Consider the following 21214-nt stretch of genomic DNA (forward strand, 5'->3'; position numbering starts at 1 on the left):
ATGACAAAGTGTAGACTACTGTGACTTTTTTTTTTTTTTTAAGTACTGTGTTTACCGATGTCCAGCAAAAGGCAGGGCTCACCAGTAGTGGGTGATGTTCTTGAGCCAGACCACGAAACTAGCCCTAGGAGACCTTCCAGAACCTTCAGGCCCGGTTTACATCTGCCCCCATCCTTCACGTTCCTGACCCCGAGAGATAGTTTGTTGTCGAGTTGACTCTTGACGTTGGGGGCTGGAGCCATCTTGTCCAATTGGGCTGCCGATGACCAGAAGCTCCCCTGCGCCTCCTTTTCAAGGAGACTTTCCCCGGCTGAAAAGAACTACGACATTGGGAAGTGGAAACTGCTGGCTCGAGGGAACCAAGCTGTCCTCCTTAGCCTGATCTTAGACAGATCATAAAAACCTTGAGTATATCCAGTTCGCCAAAAGACTAAACTCACAACAATCTTGTTTACAAGATTGAGGTTTTCTCTCTCCTACCGGCCAAAGTCAAGTCTGCCGCTCTTTACCGCCAGTTTGTGGGGAAGGAGGTCTCCGCACCGGCCCCGACACCATCCTTCCCGTTCCAGGTCTGGTAGCTTCGCTCACCTAGGAGGTGGCGTTAAGGCCACCCTAGAGGATCAGCCTGGTCCCAGCTCCTGCCCTCCAAACCGCCCCTTGAACACTACTCATTCTAACTGCAACTCTTCAGATGTCTGGCCACTGGAGAGTCGTATATAAAAACTGCATTCAGCCACAGGGTTGGATTCTCAACCTTAGTGGGCATTGAGAAAAACTCAAAAGCAGCTTTTGCTCCTCTCATCGAGAAAAATAAAAATCTTCCCAGGCTATTAAAACACAAGTTCGAATTTACTATTTTTCTTACAAAAATACAAAGACATAAATCCTTGTAGTGTATAAACTGGAATAAGCAAATGATAAATTACTTTATGATTTATCGATCCAGATAGTTGCAGATTACATTTGTGTGTTTCAGCTGTTGGAAAGAAAGGAACGATGTCGCATTAGTCGGTCTCTGAATACCTTCGGACTTCCCAAACCGGTGTAGCTTCAGCTTCAGGTCACTTTCTGAACAAACACAAAGTTGGTGCCCCTTTGAGTGTTTACGGCAGCAGGACAACGTGAGCGGGATAGATTGAAAAACGTCAGATGTTCATGGTGATGAAGGAACAGTGCAATGAAACCACAGTAAGCATTTCAGTTTTTAAAACTTTTTTATTGTTTTTAAATTTTTTTGCTCATTTTTTAAATTATTTATATTATCTACAAAGTAAAAGTTTTAACTTAAAAGTTACATAAGGGTCGGGTGAGAAGTGGGATCTGATCACCTCAGCCATTATAATTTCATAAATAATGTTTCTCCTGTCCTCTTGGCTGCCAAAACAGGTTTAATTCACAGGAAGCTTCTCGTCACGTTGCTTTTTTAGTTTGGTTAGAAACCTGTCAACAAACGCAGCACATAGCAGCAGCAATAAACAGTAAGATTAATACTGTCTAAATGTTGGAAGATTCTTTCTTTTCTTTCTTTTTTAGAACAAGGTGCAGACAAAATACAAGTTCCAGTTGAATTTTCCTCTTCACTCTCTGATTAGTTTCTCTCATTCTCTCTTTCACGTCTTACTTGGCAAGCTGACTCAAGTTGCAATTTTGGGACCCCTGAAAGCGTGTGGGTGTTCTGTTTGTGTGTTCATCTCTGTGTGTGTGTGTGTTTGCAGATGTCTGCATGTGATCGGGGAGGAGGGGGGGGGCTGAATATGAGCAGTCTTGCCTGTTAAAACTCTCTAGCTTGTTAAAACATGTCACTGCATCAACCTGATGGACATTCTCTTATTGCCTAGTCTGGAAGGGAGGGAGGGAGGGGAAGAAAGAGAAAAGCTGATGTGAAGCATGTCTGGTGAGGATGAGGGAGGGGAGGAGAGGAGAGGAGAGGGAGGGCTCTGATTCTCTTCATCGCCTGGTTATGAAGGCTCTGGTTGAGAAGCGTGACGCAGAGCGAGTCCCTCGGCTCACTGGTGCCCTCTATCTACAGCTGCTGCTGATGATGGGCTTGCACTGCACAGATGAGACAAAATGGGGGAAATTTCACAGTTCATGGATTTAGAGATTGTCCACAATTAAACCGTTAAGGAATAGATCTCAGCGATGTGGCCAAACGATAATATTCGGAAGGCATTCACTTCAACTAATAGGTTCTATTAGTTGCGTGTTGAATGCGTGTCTTAAAGCAATATTTAAACACCCACATTAAAAAAAGATGAAAGCGGTTTTGCTTGCTGTAATAACTTCTCCGGATCATACTACACATTAAGAGATCACAGTCCTCATTCAAGTCAAGTGAAAACAATACAAGGCTTCAGCAGACAAACCAAGTTTTTGAACGGCGTGGAGCAACACATAAATTCCTGACTCCACCCTGCAGCAGTGCGATACTTCGATACACTAAACATACCTTGTGGATGTGCCAGGTAGGAGAAATGTGTGGTGGAGGAAACGGGTATGGGGTTGAGGGCATTCTGGGGCATGGCTTGCTGCGGACCGCCTGGAGGACCCTGGGTAGCCATCAGCATCATAGTGGGGTGGGTCTGCCCCGGGTGGTGAGACTGCACCATACCAGACTGCATATGGGCCTAGGAATGAGAGAAAGTGTGTGTGTTTGTGAGAATGAAACAGAAGTGTGACAGAAAGTGAGAAGGATACGGAGCATCAACACCACAACATTCACAGCTCTTGCCTGTATGTTACTGACAGGAGCAGCATGAGTAGATACTCTATAGTTATGACCAGGAGACAGTTTCTGGGTGTGGAGCATGAAATGAGGCGTTAAGTATAGCATCCCTCTGGCAAACACTACTTAAAAGCCAGACTGAGCTAAGTTCTACATTCAGTTAGTTTGAACAGAAGTTAACGGAGTTAAAGCAAGTTTGCAGGCGTTCTACCGATTTATACCCACAGAGAGAAAGATGCACAGTCACTGTGACGGAAGCTAGTTACACCATGTAAGACACTGCTCACTTGGCCGGTGCTGAAAGCAGGTTGTGACCTACCTGCTGCACGTGTGCCATGTGATTGTGGTTGTAGCCGTGCTGCACCTGCTGCGGGTGGATATAGACAGTCTGCTGGGCAGAGGGGAACGAGGCCTGGGGAGACTGGGGATTGGGCCCCGGGGTCATGGAGGGAGGAGTGGGGGCCAAGGCAGAGTACATCTGCTGCTGTTGGGGCTGGTTGGCCAGGTGGAGGGCCTGGGCTGCTGCTGCCGCTGTGACACACGAGAACACACCAATAGAAACACAATACCACGACACACAATACGAGAGCTCCATTCTAAACATTTCTACTCCTGCAGCTGGTCGCCGATGAGCTCTGTGAGGGCACCTCTCGCCCACACCAGGCATACGTAGTACTGCGGAGGACTGCGTGTAATATGTATTTATTTTACCAATTGGACTCTTCATTTTCAAATCCTTTGTAAGGCCATCTTTGATTTATTTGATAGGCATGATTCAATAGTTCCATATAAGTTTGGCCCAACACTACATGGCCGGAAAATAAATGATAGAAATGATGGAAGAGTTGGATGATAAGGAGGAGCTCCTGTGCCCAGAGTTAATAAGGTGGTTGTTGTAACAGATGTAAGGTACTTGTCTGTTCGGGTTACGGGTTTGTCTCAGTTCTGCAGACTGTCTATGCAAGCTTTTCCGCAGAAGTATAAATTAGGCACTAGGCAGGCAACCTCACCTGCTGCTGCCTGCTGGTGCTGTTGGTGCTGCTGGACTGGGCTGGCAGCTGGGTGGTTAGGAGGACCTCCGTGTTGTTGTGGACCACCCTGCTGGCCTTGGCCTGTAGGTGTGGCAGAAGGCTGGGGGTGCTGTTGGTGAGGGTGCAAGGTGGCGTTGGGGTGGGAGTACTGCTGAGGCATTGGCCCTTGAGACACTGCGAGACATTAAGGATGAAAGGTTTTTTTTAAAACTGTAAAATCTAAATGAGCTGCACATTTTGGCCTGCAAAGGAACACAGACAAAGGGTGCGCTGACATACCATACATGGTGTGTGTCTGCTCCGGGTACTGTGTAGTTGAGGAAGAGACTAGCGTGGGTTGGCCGTGTGTGGGAGGCGCCATCATCCTGGCACTGCCCTGCATCACCGGACTGAACACGTGCTGCGCCTGGAGAACACACGGACAGACAGAAGACGGACAACATCAGCATTAAGTCAATCATTTTGGTATTGGTACCAAACCTCAAGTACTGTAATGTCATTCGTAATGTACATATCTAACTCAGTAGGCTTTGCGGATTTTTGTTTTATTATGTTGCCCATAAGCACCCTGAAGCCAATCTCCTAACCACCTCTGTGTTCCTGTTACATCACGGCCTGATCGCAAACAAGGTCACAACACTTCAGGTGTAAGAGGCTGCAGTCAGCTCCACAACTCAGACATGAAGCTACGCTGGCGTTGTGCTGGCATTCTGTCAAGCTGCTGGACCACGAGCATCTGTTAGACAAACGGCTGACTGGTGTACAGCTGGAAGAGATAAAGACTGCCAGGACTAACCGACGGACTGCTGAATAAGCCGCCCAAGGTTGTATTGCTGTACTACAATCTTACCTGTGACTGGTAATGTGTCATCTGCTGGACCAGTGGCTGACTGGTGAACTGCTGCGGGCTGCAGGTGAAGTATTGGGCAGAGTAAGCGGGGCTCTGAGCTACAATAGGGGGTCCTGCGGCCGTCGCTGGGTGCATCATGGTGGGCGTGCCTTGCGGGTGGTGCTGGTCTGACCTCTGCTGGGGCATGTTGGGTACTGGAGAATCATGTATAGAGCTTTCATCAACATCCCCTTAAAACAACTGCACAGAGTCATGGAGTCTGAAAAGGTACTGCTAGTTTGAAAGGCTTTTTACAAAATCTGGCCTGAATATAAGACGACTTGCTATAAGATAACCCTCCTTTTTTTCAACCCGTCTCTCTGAAGAGGAGCAGCATTTGGTCAGATCGTTTACAGAGCTCATTTCTATAGCCTTTCCTCTTGTACAAGTGAAAGTAATTGATGCATGTAATGAATCCCACACTGATGTAGCTCATCCAAGTCAAGTGCAACTATTCCTTCATTCAGTTTCACAGTTTTTGCACTTGTGTTAACATCAGTATCTAATACTTGTGGTACTTGTGTAAGCACTGTTGGTGCATTACTGCTGTATTTCTTCTGCCTGGGTGGTATAAAGCCATATACAGTATACACTGGCTTGTGTCCGACTGTTGCTGTGAATGGTTTCACTGTGCTGAATGGTTTTACTGTGCATGAGAGAGAGAGAGAGAGAGAGAGAGAGAGAGAGAGAGAGAGAGAGAGAGAGAGAGAGAGAGAGAGAGAGAGAGAGAGAGAGAGAAAGAGAGAGAGAAGTGGGAGGAAAATGAGAGAACGCCATATTCTCACCTTTACCTGGTCTGTAGGGTTTAGACTGGCTGACTGTCATATGAGGCATCTGAACCTGGTACATAGCTGGAGACTGGAGCGAGGACGGGAACGAGGATGGCAGATGGAAGAAAAAAAAACATGTTTACACTCAAACTTCTCAAGACACTTCAGCATAATTTCTACAAGAATAAAAAAACACAGCCCTTGACCAAAAACAAGTGCATTCTTGGGTATTTGTGTGGGACTACTGTTACTACCCGTCTGTGGGGCTGGACACCAACTATTCAGCTTGTAGGGTTAGTAGCCAACCCCTCACAAACATACAAAAAGCATTTATTAAAAACACTTGTGCGCATGTGAGATTGGGGGAATTATCCCTTACCTGGGGCCACATGCATTTTCTATGCCCGTCTATCATTGGGCAGAAACGGGCGTTTTACAACTAGGACCAAAACACTGCTCGTCATCTTCCATTCCTTCACTCCTTAACGTTACACACCATGCACTTACATTACAAACAGCACTACAGCAGACACAAAGGGGCTCAAACTCATATTAGCTTACAGTCTGTTTGTTAAACAGAAATAAGATGACATTATAAGTCCATCTGTGATGACAGTTTAGAATGAATTGCAATAAGAAGTTGGCAAACCAACATCTGATGGCAGTTATTCAACAAGCAAGAAAAGAACACCTCAGTACTGATTGGTCTTACAGAAAAAACAAAAGGATTTAAAAAATTCACAAACCTTCCATATTATGCTTTTCTAATGGAGCGAGAGAGAGAGAGGAAGAGGAGGAGGAGGAGGGGGAGAAAAGGAAAAATAACCACTCTTTAGTTGTTAACCAAGGTATTTTATCACTAACACGTGTCTGATGTTGGATCACTAAGTTTTTCTTAAAGCAACACAAGAATATAGATTTACAACTAAAGATGTAATAGCTTTCATCCAAAATATGCTTAAAACCTTTAACGAGTCACTGACATCATGTGGTAAACACATTCCATATATTTCCTCCTTTCTTTAAACATTTCAAAGCTAGTTATCCCAAATATAACCCAAAACATGTTTTAATAATTCAGACAAACGGTGTCTGGAAGATGACGGGGAGAGAAAAGTGAAGAAGTGATGTTCTGTATATTAAGGTGCACAAAGAAAACTAAATAACCACTAAATGAGTGCGTGCAGCCTATTAAAATGGAAATGTTGGCATGCATTGAAAAATTAATCAAAGCCAGAAAAGGAGAGGAAAATACCAATGAGGACAAACACAAGCAGCCACGTTGGGAGACCTCATGGTGATGGTTGTTAGGGGTTTGTTTTCATGAGCTTTGCATTTCATACTGATTTAATGTGATACTTTAGGGTGATCGGCACTGAAAACAAACAAAAAAGGCATTTGTCTTTGTACTCGAATTCCGTGATGCAGGCGTGTGTCTCACCTGCACTCCAGGGCTGACTGGTGTGAGGGGATACATCTGGGGGAAGCAGACGGTCTGGCCGTAGACAGTCTGAGGCTGCTGGACCACGATGGAGGGGCTGGGCTGGCCCTGAGGCCGGGGAGGCGTCGGGGTGTTTGCTGGTTTGGGCTGATCAAGGAGCATGTAAATAGAGACAGACGTAGAAAATGAGTTAGGGATCTCAAATTGTGGTAATTGAATTGTTTTGTGTGGCGGCGGCAGCAGCAGGACACACTACTCACCTGCACATTGAACCTGGGTTTGAACTCGTTGGCATTTGGGTTCAAGGTTGATTTTCTCACTTGACTGCAGGAGGAGAACAAATAGTGAAGATGATTACATTTAAAAAGGATCAGTAGGAAATTATTGTTATAATTATAGTTTTTTTGAAAGATTCCATATTTTCCTAAAACAGCTGGGCAAACATTACACAAATAGGAGTAAATAGTGCATTTGCTTGGGACTATTTTCAGCAATGAACAGCAGGACGTGTATGTGGGATCGAGTAAACTACAGTGCCTTCATTCATGGAGAAGGAACAGGTCAAACACTGCAATTGTGGGACACATTGAGGTGTTTTCCTTTAGACATACAGTCTCCCCTCTCAACCGTACTGTCTTTTCCACTCACTCTTGTACTGCCTCCTTTTTCTCCTCCTTCTCTTCATGCTTGGGTCCACTGAAGGAGGACGTGGCTGTCGTCTGAACTCCCTGTGATGTCACGTCCTGTCCCGCCCTCTTTTGGTCAGGGGCTGATGGAGACGGGGACAGCGCAGCGGGGCTGCCGGGCTTATTGGCGTTTGTGGTGGATGGAGCAGGGGCGCCAACGGGGGCGCCGGCAGCAATCACCACAACACCGTCTTCAGTGCCCTCCCGCCCCACTGTGGAGGCTTTGTCCAGGGGGAGGTCCTTCGGCTTGTCTGCTGGATCTCTGGGAGGCTTGGTCATCATCGGGTCAAAAGCAGCTTCTGGGTTTGAAGTAGACTGCAACTGGACGAGGGAAGATGAAAACAAGAGTTGGACGAGGCACATCCCAGCTATTGAGCAGCCTTTAAAAACACGAGGGTAGTTATGTCAGCACACTTACCCTAAAATCAACACTAAATTTCTTTAAATTATCTATTTGTTTTCTGTGGTCTGGTGCCATAGAGGGGGGTCCTGTAAGGTGTGTAGAGAGAGAGAGAGAGATAAATGATTCAGGGTTTCAATGATTACCAAATGGATTCTGCAAATACTGCTACCCAGTGTATACCGTACCTTTACAGACTGTTCTGGTGATACTAGGCGAGCTATCCAGGGGCTTGATGTTTTCCTTGTTTGCAGTCGGGGATGTCTGTCTCGTCTCCTGGACACGACACTCTTTTGCTGCAACAGAAAAATAGTCTGTTGACTCCCCGTAAAAAATGCAGAGCAAGGATTTGTGAACGGTCTTTCTGATGATGACCGAACCTACGCTGCAATGTCAAATCCAAGTACACTACATACATACTGTACTTAAGCATTCCTCATTCGCTTAATCAATCTCAGTGAAAGTGTGGGTTAACTTTAACCTTACCATCTGCTGAAGAAGAGGCAACCATGTTGGGGGCGGGGCTAGCAGCAGTAGGAGAGGAAGCCGATGTCGCTGCAGCAACAGTTTCCACAGGAGCTGTTCCTGTCTGGGGTGCTGGGAGGGAACAGGCTCCACCCATATTATTCTGTCGGGGGGAGCGCGGTCTGTGAGCTGAGGAGGGGAAGAATTCATTAGATTTTGGTGATCACATAATGTAATGTAATTCTAAGTCACACCAACCAACTTCAACGTCGTTATTTACTGGCCAACAATTATCAACATATAAAAACAGACAAAGTGTAGAGAAATAGAAAGAAACAGTAAGGAAAGAACTACTTTACCTCCACTAACCACAGAGGACCATGTCCCTCCAGAGGAGCTGCTCCTGGTCGGTGGAGTCACTGGGACCTCTCCAGGAGCATTGTGGGAAATCAAATCCACTCCGGATGGGGCTCCAGGGGTCCGGCAGGGTGGCACTCTGTGAGCACGAGGCGTCCGCTGGGACTTTGGAGACATCCTGGGTGGGCCTGTAGACGAAGAAAGACAGATGAAGTAAGACGGACCATCCCATACACAGACCGTGGATGTGAGATAAACACGCTGACCAGCCTGCAATCCTGCAGCGAAGGTTTCTCTTTGAAACTCATCTCATAAAAGCTTAAACTTTTTCTTTTTTTTTCTTTTAAAACCTCTACACACCAATTACATCTCAAAAATGCTTAAATGTCACATCCCACAGTAATGTTATTTGGTGACATGCATGTTAGTGGAGAAACTGCAGATGATCCTGTAAAGTGATCAAACAACACACCACACTCTGCAAACCACAACCAAGTGAAGTGACCGATGAGAAACGGGGAAATAGAGGACAGGTGGTGACGTGAAGACCCTTATTTAAAGAATTCACTGTTTAGCAGAGTTCGTACAAAACCGTGTGTCTCACAGGTGAAAGCCCAGTGCACAAGCGTTCTTTGGCCAAACATTAGTTGAATATTTTTGCCATTTCAGTGTAAACACATTTGAAAAGTATAAAACATCATCCATAAGTATTTGGACAGCAACATGTTCCTTTTAGCTCAGTACTCCAGCTCAGTGGATTCAACACACACGGACTAAGTGTGTAAAGGATTCGCTTACAGTTGACAGTTTGAGAGTGAACGTAGTCGGAATAGTAACGCTGTTAAACAGTGCCCCACCCAATGAAAAGAGCATCATCATGGAAGATAGTGCTGAGTCTACAACCAAAACCCACCTTTTGATGTTTTGTAATAAATTAGACTTAATTAAAGAGTGACTAAATACTGTTTTTGCTGTCCTCCAGTGGCTGATGTTCTAACCCTGCTGCACTAATGCGAGCCTTTCATTACAGGTACAACAGACCACACTTGCTAAGTGTCATCAGAGATGCAACAGACTTACAATGTTTTCAGCAGAAGAGTTCAACTGCAAAATAATCCATGATTGAGAGCCATGGATTAGAAAAAATAAATAAATAAGAATATTCCTATAATCCATCTAATATGGATGTAAATAAATGCCATCAAAATAAAGCTCAAAGCTGGTATTTTACCCTCATTTTTATTGATATCATTTCAAATCCAATGCGCTGGAGTACAGAGCCAACACAATATCACTGTTAAGCACTGTATGTGAGGCCCAACTGACTAAGTTGTTTTACATAATATATCCTCTTTTAAAAATGCCCAATTCTAACTTCTGGTTGCATCTTTCCCATTCTTCTTTTATAACTTCACATAGGTTTGTATTTTTTTTTTTTAAGTTGCACCAATCAAGTCTTTGTTATTATAACAGTTATCTGTGTCTGTTCAGACCTTCCTCTTGACTGCTGCATCAGAAAACATTTTGAGACACTGCTGCCTTGGTGTTTGAACTCTAGCTTGACAGAAAGCACAGCACACATCGTTGTGCAATCACATGCCGAGGTGAAACTACCTGACGCACTGACAAAGGATCAGTTTAAAATTGAAATCCTCACAATATCCATTTGTAAGGAAATTGACAAATCTGGCCCCAAATCAGTTTGAAGAAGCAACTTCACCCATTTGTTTTGTTCCACACTAGACCTGGGCAAATATATTTCTGAGAGTAGTTTTCTTATTTAACTTTTGTGACGCTTCTAACATCTTTCAATCGGATTATGATGGAATATCACTTCCATATTGAACTCAATCCATCCAACTTCAACTCATGCCTTTGCCCAGGTCTACTCCACACTGATGTGGGTACCTTCTGAAGACATGCGTTTGGGCAGAGTGGAGGCTGGCGACGTGGGCCCATGGTGGGAAAAGGAGGATGAGGAGGAGGGATAGGAGGGGTGGGATGAATGAGAGTGAGGCCTGGAAGGTCTAGAGGGGGGTCTGGAGGGTGGCCTGGTGGGCGTGGTCGCCCGAGGAGGCAGGGAGGAGGGGCCAGACTGGTAACGAGAAGGGGGGCGGGAGGAAGGAGACGGACAGGGTGAGGGCCAATGGGATGAACCTAAAAGAGGGAAGGACAAATGATCAAGGATGACAAACGGCAGATAACTAGTTAAAGTGGGGAAACAAAGGTATAGCAGGAATTTAAAGAAGGGGGGGGGGGGGGGGATTAATAAATATGAGAAAGTATGGCAAGGCAGAAATAAAATAGGTACATAACACATAAGTAAATAAATAAACAAATGAATAAAATAGCAACAAATATGAACATCTCAGAGACCCTAAAGTTAAAGTTACCGCCGGCTTTACACCAGTTACACAGTAGAGGATAACAGAGGAAACTCTCTGCACACATTTTGTATATAAGGTGTAGCCAGTAACCCCATACGGTTGAGTGTGTGATGTATTAGTCATACCTCCGTTAACCACCCTCTGGTCGGCCCCGGGACTGTAGTCGTGAGGTCCTGGTCGAGGAGTCGGGGGTCCACCTGAGCTCTGAGCCAGACGAGGTGAGTTCTGACGTCCCGGTCCCCAGGACATCGCCTCCCTGTTCCTCTGACCTGGAGGAATGTACTTGTTCTCTCTGCGCACGCACACACAGACACACAAACGACACAAGCAGATGGTTGAGTTAAATATGTCTAAGACAATAGTTAAGATAATAAAAGGGAGGAATTCATTCTACACTCTATTACATTCAACTAAGTACTTCTCATCAGCCAAAATGAGCATGTTTTCTTTAATTACCAAGGAAGTATTTGTTCTGGGAGCAGCTGCTGTTTACTTAGTGAATTTGCTAGAACTACTTTGTCTCCCTTTAAGGCTTGAATATGCTTCTCAAGCCTCAGCTTTTCTACTGCAGACACACCCTAAAGGAAGCATTATGTACATATATTATGTACTTGTGCTCTCATCCGTGCACTTAAACAGTGAGAGCTCAAAGTCCTTCAATTCTGATATGCGGTGTATGATATGCTAGTACAAAGAACTTCTAAATAAATATAGTACAGGCCATGCTGGTACATATTTTCTTCTCTATGTAAAACTTTTGTAAAATACCAAGCATGTATATTCAAACAGACCTGCAGGTGATGACGTTTGCAAACAAGACAGGCCAGCCCTGTGACGTTGCTGCATTGATATTCAATAATAATAATTACATTAGAAGTATAAACTAAGTCCCAGTATTTCCTATTAATAACCTAGACTGTGGCAGCCCGCAAAAGTATTTACTATAGAAACTATGTGAACTATTTGCTTTGTAAAGATATAGTGGAGTAATATCTACCTGAGCAGAGAATGAAGTCAGAAGTAAAAGTAAAGACATTTACAATAAGATATTTAACCCTTACCCTTTAACTATTTAATATAATAATAACTAGACTATAAAGTACATAGTAAAACATCATAGTTTTTTTAGTTCATTTATATATTGTATAAAGAATTTAAATCTGCAAAGTAGCCTAATTAGGAACTAATATGGTCAAAAAAAGATATTGAAGTTAAAAGTACAATATTTCCCTCTGTAGTGGAGTAGAAGTTACATAAAATGGAAATACTCAAGTAAAATACTAGTACCTCAAAATGTCTACTTAAGTGTAGTACTTGATTGGCCTACATATATTCAGTTACATTCTGCCACTGGTAGAACAAGGGCACAAGTTTGTTTACAAGAGCACAACGTTGTTCATAGTTGTAGCCACTAACTTCTGCTCTAGCAGGTCAGAGGTCCACCCACTATGGTCTCACAAACTCTTGAGGGAAAACCTGAAGCCACATTACGGGACTGTAAATGTTGCGGTATTGTGTTGCTGCTTTTTTAAAGGAGCTGGCATTGCAGCACAGACTAAGAGCCAATTACAAACAATGAGAATGAATGAAATTGGATAGGCACATGCAAGCTATTGACACAATCTGCAAGTACATCATTACAAGGAATACACTGACCAATGCAAGCATTAAGCTTTGGCCCTATGTTTGCGTGTGTTTCCTGGTTCTCACCTGCTAAGTGTATGAGTCTCCCTTTCCCCACGCACTACAGCAGTATATTTCTCCTCCTCAGAGCGTTCGTCGTTCTCCAGGGCCACACGGGCTTTATATGTGGCACTGGCCTCAATCTCCTCTGCCAGCTGGGCAGCACGCGCTTCTCTCTTCTGGAACTCTTCTGAGTTGTCTCGCTCCAGGGGGACCCTGGGAAACAAGCGCAGGTCAGACTAGAGCGACAAGGTGATGGAGTGTCCAGGGACGACCTGATGGAAATGTTTTTCTTTTGTCATGCGAGGTCAGACCTGATTAAAAGCATCAGTACATTAACAGATATATTAAAAATATCTTCAGTACACACATTCTTTCATTTTAAATAGATGTGCTGTATTAGTGGTAGTGCATTATACATATTCCAACAGAGAAACACACATGAACATAGAGAAGCTTACGTATATGTGGACAGGCTGCTGTCATATGTAGACAAGACTCCATACTTCTCCTCGTTGTACTTGAACATGTCATTGGGGTCCCAGCCATTTGACTGATGTGAAGAGAGAGCAGAGAGGGAGAATTTCACAAAAGGGCCATTAACAGATTATCAATGCTGTGGATCAGATGTTTACTTCTTTCCCGTCAAATTGAAAATCCTCAGTTTACAAAGATCCTCATGTGAAGGCCTGTATGGATTCTATGTGCTCACAAGTGCAGCATCAATCCGTTGGTTGCATCTTGTTTTCTTACCACATCTGTATCCAGAGACTCCAGGCTGTCAGAGTTGTGGGTCTCTCCTCCATCCCAGGGCTCAAGATCCTTCTCTTTATGCTCGCCATTAATCTTACTGCTCACTGCTGCATCTGTGAAGTTGTCTGCGGCACACACACACACACACACACACACACACACACACACACACACACACACACACACACACACACACACACACACACACACACACACACACACACACACACACACACACACACACACACACACACACACACACACACACACACACACACACACACACACACACACACACGATGGTATGTATCTCACATGGCTGCACTCTCACGCCTCAAGAGCCACAAGCCCTAGCAAAGGTTTTGTAGCTGTGCTTCACCAGGCACACCCACCCACAAGCAGACATGGGTCCGACTGGATTGGGGAAAGAAATCTTTTCAAAAATAAATTTGAGCATTTCCTTGAGCTGGCCTTGGGAAAGCTAACAAGTATAAAATGTTCTGACAGTGGAGGCAAGAATATGAAAACAGCCTTGTGAAGAAATGCTAAACCCTAAAACTATCTTAGCCTGTAACCAAATTATTAAGATATCATATTTTCAGCTGGCAAACTTTCATCCAAAATCAAATGCAGGTATCATAGTCTGCCTGTCTTTCCCCCCCCCACTTAATTTATTACGCATCATTATAGCAATACCTTGAAAAACAACAATATCTGATATTTGTCCATACTTTCAGGACCGTTAATTAAGTAAAGTTACAGAATACTCTGGTTGGCACACTAAAACCAGGGACAGGCACGCTCAAAGAAAACCCCTAAATTATATTTGAAAGGAAATCTAATCGCATGTCGGCCCAGGTCTGCTCTCACATTCTCAGAACTGGCACCAATAGACTGCATGCATTAAGCACATCAGCCACCTGGAGTTAGCATAACCGAGCCATCCCAACTCATCCTGCAATACAACGTGCATTTAAGCATCTTCAGAGATACTAGATGCATTTTGATTGCAGTCAATTATATAAAAATCCTGACATAATTTGATTTTCAATACAATGCTCGGAAACCAAAGGTGCTCGTGCTCAATATGACTTTTCAATCTGTTGCTTTCAATGGCATCATACTCATGCTTATAATTTTCCATCGAGCTCTTATTGTAACCGAGTTCTGGTGCAGTAAGGTTTGAACCCCATGTCTAGGAAAATAACACACTGCTCTGAAATTTGAGCCATTTCTGGCTACGTGGAGGCTCCAATTGAGCTCGGGCCTTAACCGTAAAATAATTAGTTAAAATTATTTGTAAAATGTTAAAACATTACTTTAAATGTCAGCTGAATACCCAAACTACTGTTAGAGCTAATACAATCAGTATTCGTGTTAGTTTACTATGTTAAACAATTAGCTGGACATCTTTCACACAAGATCAGCTTCCTCAAACGTGATCATAAAGCAATACATATAATGTCCAAGGCAATGATCATGACGGGCTGATCTCTGAAGTAAAAGCTAGACCGAGCTGTGTATCACAGAGCAAGTGGCAAATCCTTCCACCAAATGCAAGATTCAGTGAAAAGACGGAGCAAGAGAGACTTGGATCAAACATTTGATTCTTAGGTTATGTGAAAGCATTGATCCCCAAATTCTATCAACAAATTGGATTCAAAGCAGCAAAAAGGCAGCAAAAGATCAGACCCCAGCCTAGGAGATTCACAAATTTGTTTGAGTGCATACAAAGTTGTGCAAGAGGAGAAAACGGCCATATATTACCTGTATCAGAGGAGACTAGACCATCGGAGAGGAGAGAGACAGATGACAGGGTCAGAAGATGGACTTACAGATGGTGATCACACCAACAGTCAAGCTTGTTTCTTTAACAACTCTGATGTTTTCATGGCTTTAGTCACAATCCCCTTATTTTAAGTTGATAAAAAAAAAAAATCACATGTACCTTGAAAACAAAAATATAATTTCTATCTGCAGAAATAAACACATTAATAACATAGGATAACTAACATTAGCAATGGTGCTTTAGATGTTTTACTTTTCCGGTAATCAGTCCACAATTGATCAATCTATCATATTTTAAAAGTTGCACCAGTGCACTCTTCAAATCATGTGGCGAGACCCTCACACTTTGTCCAGTCCATTATCATTGAAAGAAGAATCGTGTGGGTCAAGATTAAGTAGATGAAGACGACTCATTCAGCCTTTATTGAGTGTCCTTGCGTCGGCCGGGCAACCTTCGGACCGATCAATAGATCGCATCAGTCTTCAATGACTGGCCACTCGGAGCAGATACACAAGATTTAACTCACGGCAAAGCCTCTGAGACATCAAGGTGGTGAATACGGACTGAAATGGATCAACACGTTGTGTGCGTGTACTGAGGGACATTCACTCTGGCATGTGTTCATTTTTCTGAATGTGCAATGAAAAGAAATTGACATGCTTGCCTATTTACATCGTGTATGCTTCATGGGTTTTCAGTATGAGCACCACTAGGTGTGTATAAAGACTGCTCTTCTGTAGCGGGATAATATTCGTTAACAGAAAGGCCCTCGGTACCTTTCCTGGCGAAATTCAGGTCCACATCTTTGAAGGTCACCACTACGACATCTGAGGCCTTGAAAATGATGCTCTCCACAATATCCTCTTTCCTGGGAGCTATGCTCAGCTCTGGGCTCTTTCTGTGGGCTGCGTCCAGCACCAGGTCACACTAAGGGGGAGAGTTATGTCTATGAATAAAGGGGAATCTGAAATACAGCAAAAGCTACATTTATCTACAGAAATGATGAGTAACCCTGGGACATGTAGGACAGAGACCGTGCATAGTTTCTTCCCAATCATGTTCCACAGTAGCTGGACAGACAGAAAATACATTTTTTTTTTTCCAGTAAATGTATCACGCAAAAATGCCAAACATTCTCTGGTCCAGCTTCTCGGGGAGGATTTGCTGGTTTTTTTCCTACATTATGAATTAAATATCTTTAAACATTTTTATGAATATGTATTAAATATCTCAATGTGAACTTTTTTTTTGAATGTTTGTTTGTTTGTTTGTTCTGTTTGTCTCAGCCTTGTAAAGCGTCTTTGGGTATCTTGAAAAGCGCAATAGAAAATTGATTTAATATTATTATTTGAACTGTTGTCAGATAGAATGAGCAGTTTGAAAAAGGAAGAGGTCACCCTGGACTCAGGAACATTGGGGCAGACTTTTTTCCCTATTTTCTGACATTTTATACACTAAACGATGAACCAATTAATAAAAATAAAAAAGTGATAGATGAATGGATAATAATCTTGATGAGCACAATCAGAGGAAAGAGGACCAAATTAATGAAATCACTTGGTGTGTTTAATTGAAATGAAAACCTGCAATCTTGGCCCAGATGGAGGAGCTTGTGACCTAAAACTTCCCCAAAACTAGATGTTTTACAACAACTAGTACATTAATGAAGAAAATTGAAAACACAAGCCCTTCAACCAAACAAGACACTGTTGACTAATAGACGGTGTACAGAGGGGTGGTGAATATTTCAGACTGTTTGACTGTTCAGCTTGTGCACACTGTGGTAATAAAAACCAAATGGGGTACTTTGTTTTGGACTCAAAACAAAAGGGGTGTGTTTGTCTGTGCAAGCACCAAATCGAGTCTATTTCAGTCATACAACCTTATAAGCGGTGGGAGATATCAAAGTCTCATGTGAAAACAGGGATAATGTATGTGTTATAGACTTCCCATCAAGAATGTAAAGCCAAGCCTCTGCCAAATGAACTGGACAGAATTTTCTACCGTTGCTCCGGTTAAGCTGTTCATTTGTGCAAAATTAAATTCCCCCATAAGGCAAACATTGGAGAATATTCCAACCTAAAAGGGAAGAAGAAGGACCACATACCTCTCCTCCTTAAAAGGAAAGATGGAAAGGGCGATCTTTGCCCACGCCACCTCAGGGGTGAAGCTGTTATTGAGTGATGGCTGGGCACTAACTTCCCAGTATAGTAATCCTTGATCAATAGTGATGCTACTAACGAAATTACACATCTAGCACCATATTAGCACCTACTATAAAGAGCATTGTACTATGTGTTATCCTTACCTCTGGACCGTATGTCTTAAACACTCCTTCATAGACTGCTCCATTTTTCACTTTCAGCTCACACTTGGTCCCCTATGAATAAACAGGCCTATCAGTATTCATTGTCTGCAACATTCATGCAATTAAAAGTGGCAATGTCAATTTACAAAATTCAAAAAACAAGTTCAGAAACCCATCTGCTGTGAAAAAGACAAATGATTGATTAATCTCTGCTTTGTTTATGCAACCAGCTGTCTCTAAAGATCACACAGGCTTTGCTTATAGCGGCGTAGACATTTTGAAGAAACGGCATGTGGTGAAAGACTGAAGTACATACTGTTGTTACACATTCATTTACAGTAAGCATAATTCACATGTTTTATTCAAACAACGATATTTCTAACTGCTTATTTCTCTATTCATTATTGATATTATACAGAAGACAAAGTTCAAAAGGACGTACTAGACATATTTGTAACGTCAACTGAGAAAATAAAACTGTAAACACAGTTAAACATACCACCACTGAAGTCAAGACATGGACCATCCTCATATTTGCATATACACCATTGAAAATGACCTAAAGAAAAAAAAAAACACAGTTAACTTCTGATGTTCCCCATTTGCTAAGAAACAAATGTGCTAAATAGGCTCTCACATGTATGCGACACCTATTGTGCCATTTACAATTCATAACAATAAAAAAGATTTCTAACCACTGGATTTAGGCCATTTATCTAAAAAGGTCCATTCTGTGCAAATTTTAACTATATTACAAAAACATAGCACTGTATTCAAATGACTGCACAGAATGAAGAAAAATAAGTATTAATCCAGTGTGGGGGTTGTCATAAAAGAAGCCTCCTCTTTTTTGATAAACTACAGCAATCAGGTTTACTAGACGCCTAATGATACATCCCTATGTTGTATAAAAGCTATTTCCCACTGACGTATGAGAGTTAACCGGTTACTTACTGCTGCGGGACCTTTACCACTGTGTCTTCCCCTGAAAAGAAGAAAATGGCATTGTTGTCAAACTTGCCATCATCATTAGCACTGAAATTCTTGCTAGCATACTAAGACAAAGCCCTCTCTAATGGAGGCCACTGTAGACTGAACGTTAGAAACCTCGAGAGGAGGTGGTGTAAATCTATGATGGTACTGAACTGCTGTTTCACATGTTACAGGAGAATCCCAAGAAACACCATCAACACAAATTATCCAATCAAATCTACATTTAAATGTCATGCAAATTACAAATTTGAATGCAATGTAGATTCTGAAATGTCCAACAGCTGGTTGGAATAATATTCAATGGGCTGCCAGCCACACACTACATGGAGTAGCCTACTTTTTTTTTTTCCGAAGCATGTCCTAAAATGCACCTTGTTCAGCAGCTGGCACATGGCCAGGCATTCACACTTAATTCAATGTAGGAAACAGCCACTCTCCCTACATCATATCCGCCTTACTCGATGAGTAATGTGCTCACCTAAAGACAGTCGATTCCTCGATATAGTAATGTCGAAATTAAATAGGTTGGTTTCGTGAGTCCACGAACTGGTCCTATCGCATTTTACTCCATCTTCGCCCGGCCTAATGGATGAACCTACGCAATGAATGGGACGTACTGTCCTAGTGACCGGTGAAGAGAAGCCAGACCAAACTAACACCAGCGACATACACGATACGCATGCAGCTTCTGCACCGACGGTGTGCGTTCGCTTTGTATTAGGACGACATGAACAGAAATGTCATGCTTCAAGGACATTATTGCACGGGCAACAACGTCAAGGTTGAAAGCCCGTCGGTCTATAATTCCCCCTTCTCCTCCTCTTCTTCTTCTCCTCCTCCTCCTCCTCCTCCTCCGCCCCATTCTTTCGTGCGCCCACACGTTTATATCAATTTCTTGACAAACCCGTTGCAGCAATGTTGCGGTAACGTGCCAACCTAGACGACTGTAGAACGAAAACAAACACAGCCTGTTTTTATCATAGTCCCTTTAGATTGCCCCGTTAGCCGCTGTGAAACTGAATTAGGCAAGTGCGCTGAATCACAAGCATGGGCTGTCAAACGGCTAATTAACGCCGTTAGCCTAAGCGGCTCCGAGCCGATAGTAAACTGATATCAGCGATTTGGCAAAGAGCATCAGCGCTACACGCGCGTGGGGAAATGTGTTAGTCCACTAAAACATGTTTAAATACATAATCAGATATCAAATGATACGTCCTCTTGCAGGTTGAATAAAACGTAGCATTATATCTCGAAGTTGCAACGTTATTGGGGCGAGCAGCAGACGGGCCTCGCGAGCTCAGCTGCATAGCGTTACGCTAGGTGACCAACACGTCGCGAGGCCCGCATAACGTTCAGAAACGCGTACTACTTTCGGACCGTTAACGGGAGTGTCATCTCTCCAAACCGGCCCTGTTGGAAGTGACTGTGTTCAAGTATTGGAGGCTAGTCACGTTAACCCTCGCTGCTGTGTTTTTATTTCGCTAAATTAGCGGTTCAGTTGCACAGACCTGCCCAGATTCTGTCGTCCTCCACCGCTTCCTCCGGCACCAGAGGCGGTGGCGGCACTAGAGGTGTTGCCACCGCCGGGCTTGCTGCGATTTCCACCGGCCTTCATTGACATGGTGATCCCATAAAACTCCGCGTCTTAAAACGACCAGCTTCACACCGCAATTTCTCAACGATGTGTGACTATGTGACAGCTCGCAAACGTTAGCGATCCTCTGATGTGGCTAGCTAACAGGGTAACGTCAACGTGCCTCTTGAGGAGGATGCTATGCTAAGAAGCTAGCTTGCTAACAGTTGCTATCTAAATTAGCAATCTGTACAATTCCTATTAAAACAGAAAAAAATAATGTTTTAAAAAGACAACAAGCCTCAATTACTCTTCCAAAATAAACAAGGGTGTTACACCTCTTGCCAATTTGTTGTGTAATTCTAACAAAATAAATCGTTTATCTCAAAATAAGGTTTACAGCTATCTCAGGTTCTTTCCGTTGCTAACAGCGAAAAGACCAAAACAGTCTGAAAGGGGACAAAAAACTGCGGAGGGATATATGAAAGGCGTAGCGGCTCATAACATATAACGTTAACCAAATATTTCTACAGTGTGTTCTTTGACAGCCACCAACCTGATAAAAATACAAACGTGGTCATATTTAATCTAGATCACCAAAGAAACCTATAGATACGCATTTGTTTTGCTAAATTATACATACAACATGGCACTACTTTCAGGAAGTCCCCGAATCATCGACGGCTGTTCTGTGGCATCCACGTGAGCCGGCGAGCAAACTACATACACGGGCGCTCACGCGTAGAAGCCATAGAAACACACCATTTACAAGCTGCTTGTGTGTGCATAGGATGTCAATTTACACCTTACATTATGGACATAGAGATACAACTAGTTAGATACGCAGGTACATTTACTAAAAAAATACACATTGATGATTTTGTCAATAGAAGATAAAATGTTGTGTAGTTGGAAGAGAATCAAGTAATTCGTATTCATTGTAGGGGCCTTTTTTATGCACTGA

At 43.1% G+C, this 21214-nt stretch overlaps 1 protein-coding gene across 6 annotated transcripts; it reads right to left on the reverse strand.

Moving 5' to 3' along the window:
* Nucleotides 1-1195: 1195 nt before the first annotated feature.
* On the reverse strand, nt 1196-20703 carry atxn2 (ataxin 2). Of its 6 annotated transcripts, none has more exons than XM_076098888.1 (26): nt 20186-20702; nt 18639-18669; nt 18184-18243; nt 17685-17756; nt 16153-16303; nt 15355-15369; nt 13588-13712; nt 13296-13387; nt 12862-13050; nt 11277-11443; nt 10673-10921; nt 8767-8952; nt 8429-8596; nt 8131-8238; nt 7961-8031; nt 7505-7863; nt 7117-7180; nt 6857-7003; nt 6162-6179; nt 5437-5503; nt 4607-4800; nt 4036-4162; nt 3736-3930; nt 3045-3256; nt 2450-2627; nt 1196-2052 (listed from the first exon to the last, which is right to left on the reverse strand). In XM_076098888.1, exons 1-26 carry the CDS (start codon nt 20296-20298, stop codon nt 2024-2026), a joined length of 3387 nt encoding a protein of 1128 aa, XP_075955003.1. In that variant the 5' UTR covers nt 20299-20702; the 3' UTR covers nt 1196-2023. The 6 variants fall into 6 exon arrangements, with proteins under 6 accessions (XP_075955003.1, XP_075955002.1, XP_075955007.1 ...); XM_076098887.1 differs by having other exon boundaries at nt 5431-5503; XM_076098892.1 differs by lacking the exon at nt 20186-20702 and adding an exon at nt 19156-19476 and having other exon boundaries at nt 5431-5503.
* Between the last annotated feature and the right edge of the window lie 511 nt (nt 20704-21214).

The sequence above is a fragment of the Anarhichas minor genome, unplaced genomic scaffold (genome assembly GCF_050575085.1).
Source record: "Anarhichas minor isolate MPS153535 unplaced genomic scaffold, ASM5057508v1 ptg000025l, whole genome shotgun sequence".
Lineage (NCBI taxonomy): Eukaryota > Metazoa > Chordata > Actinopteri > Perciformes > Anarhichadidae > Anarhichas > Anarhichas minor.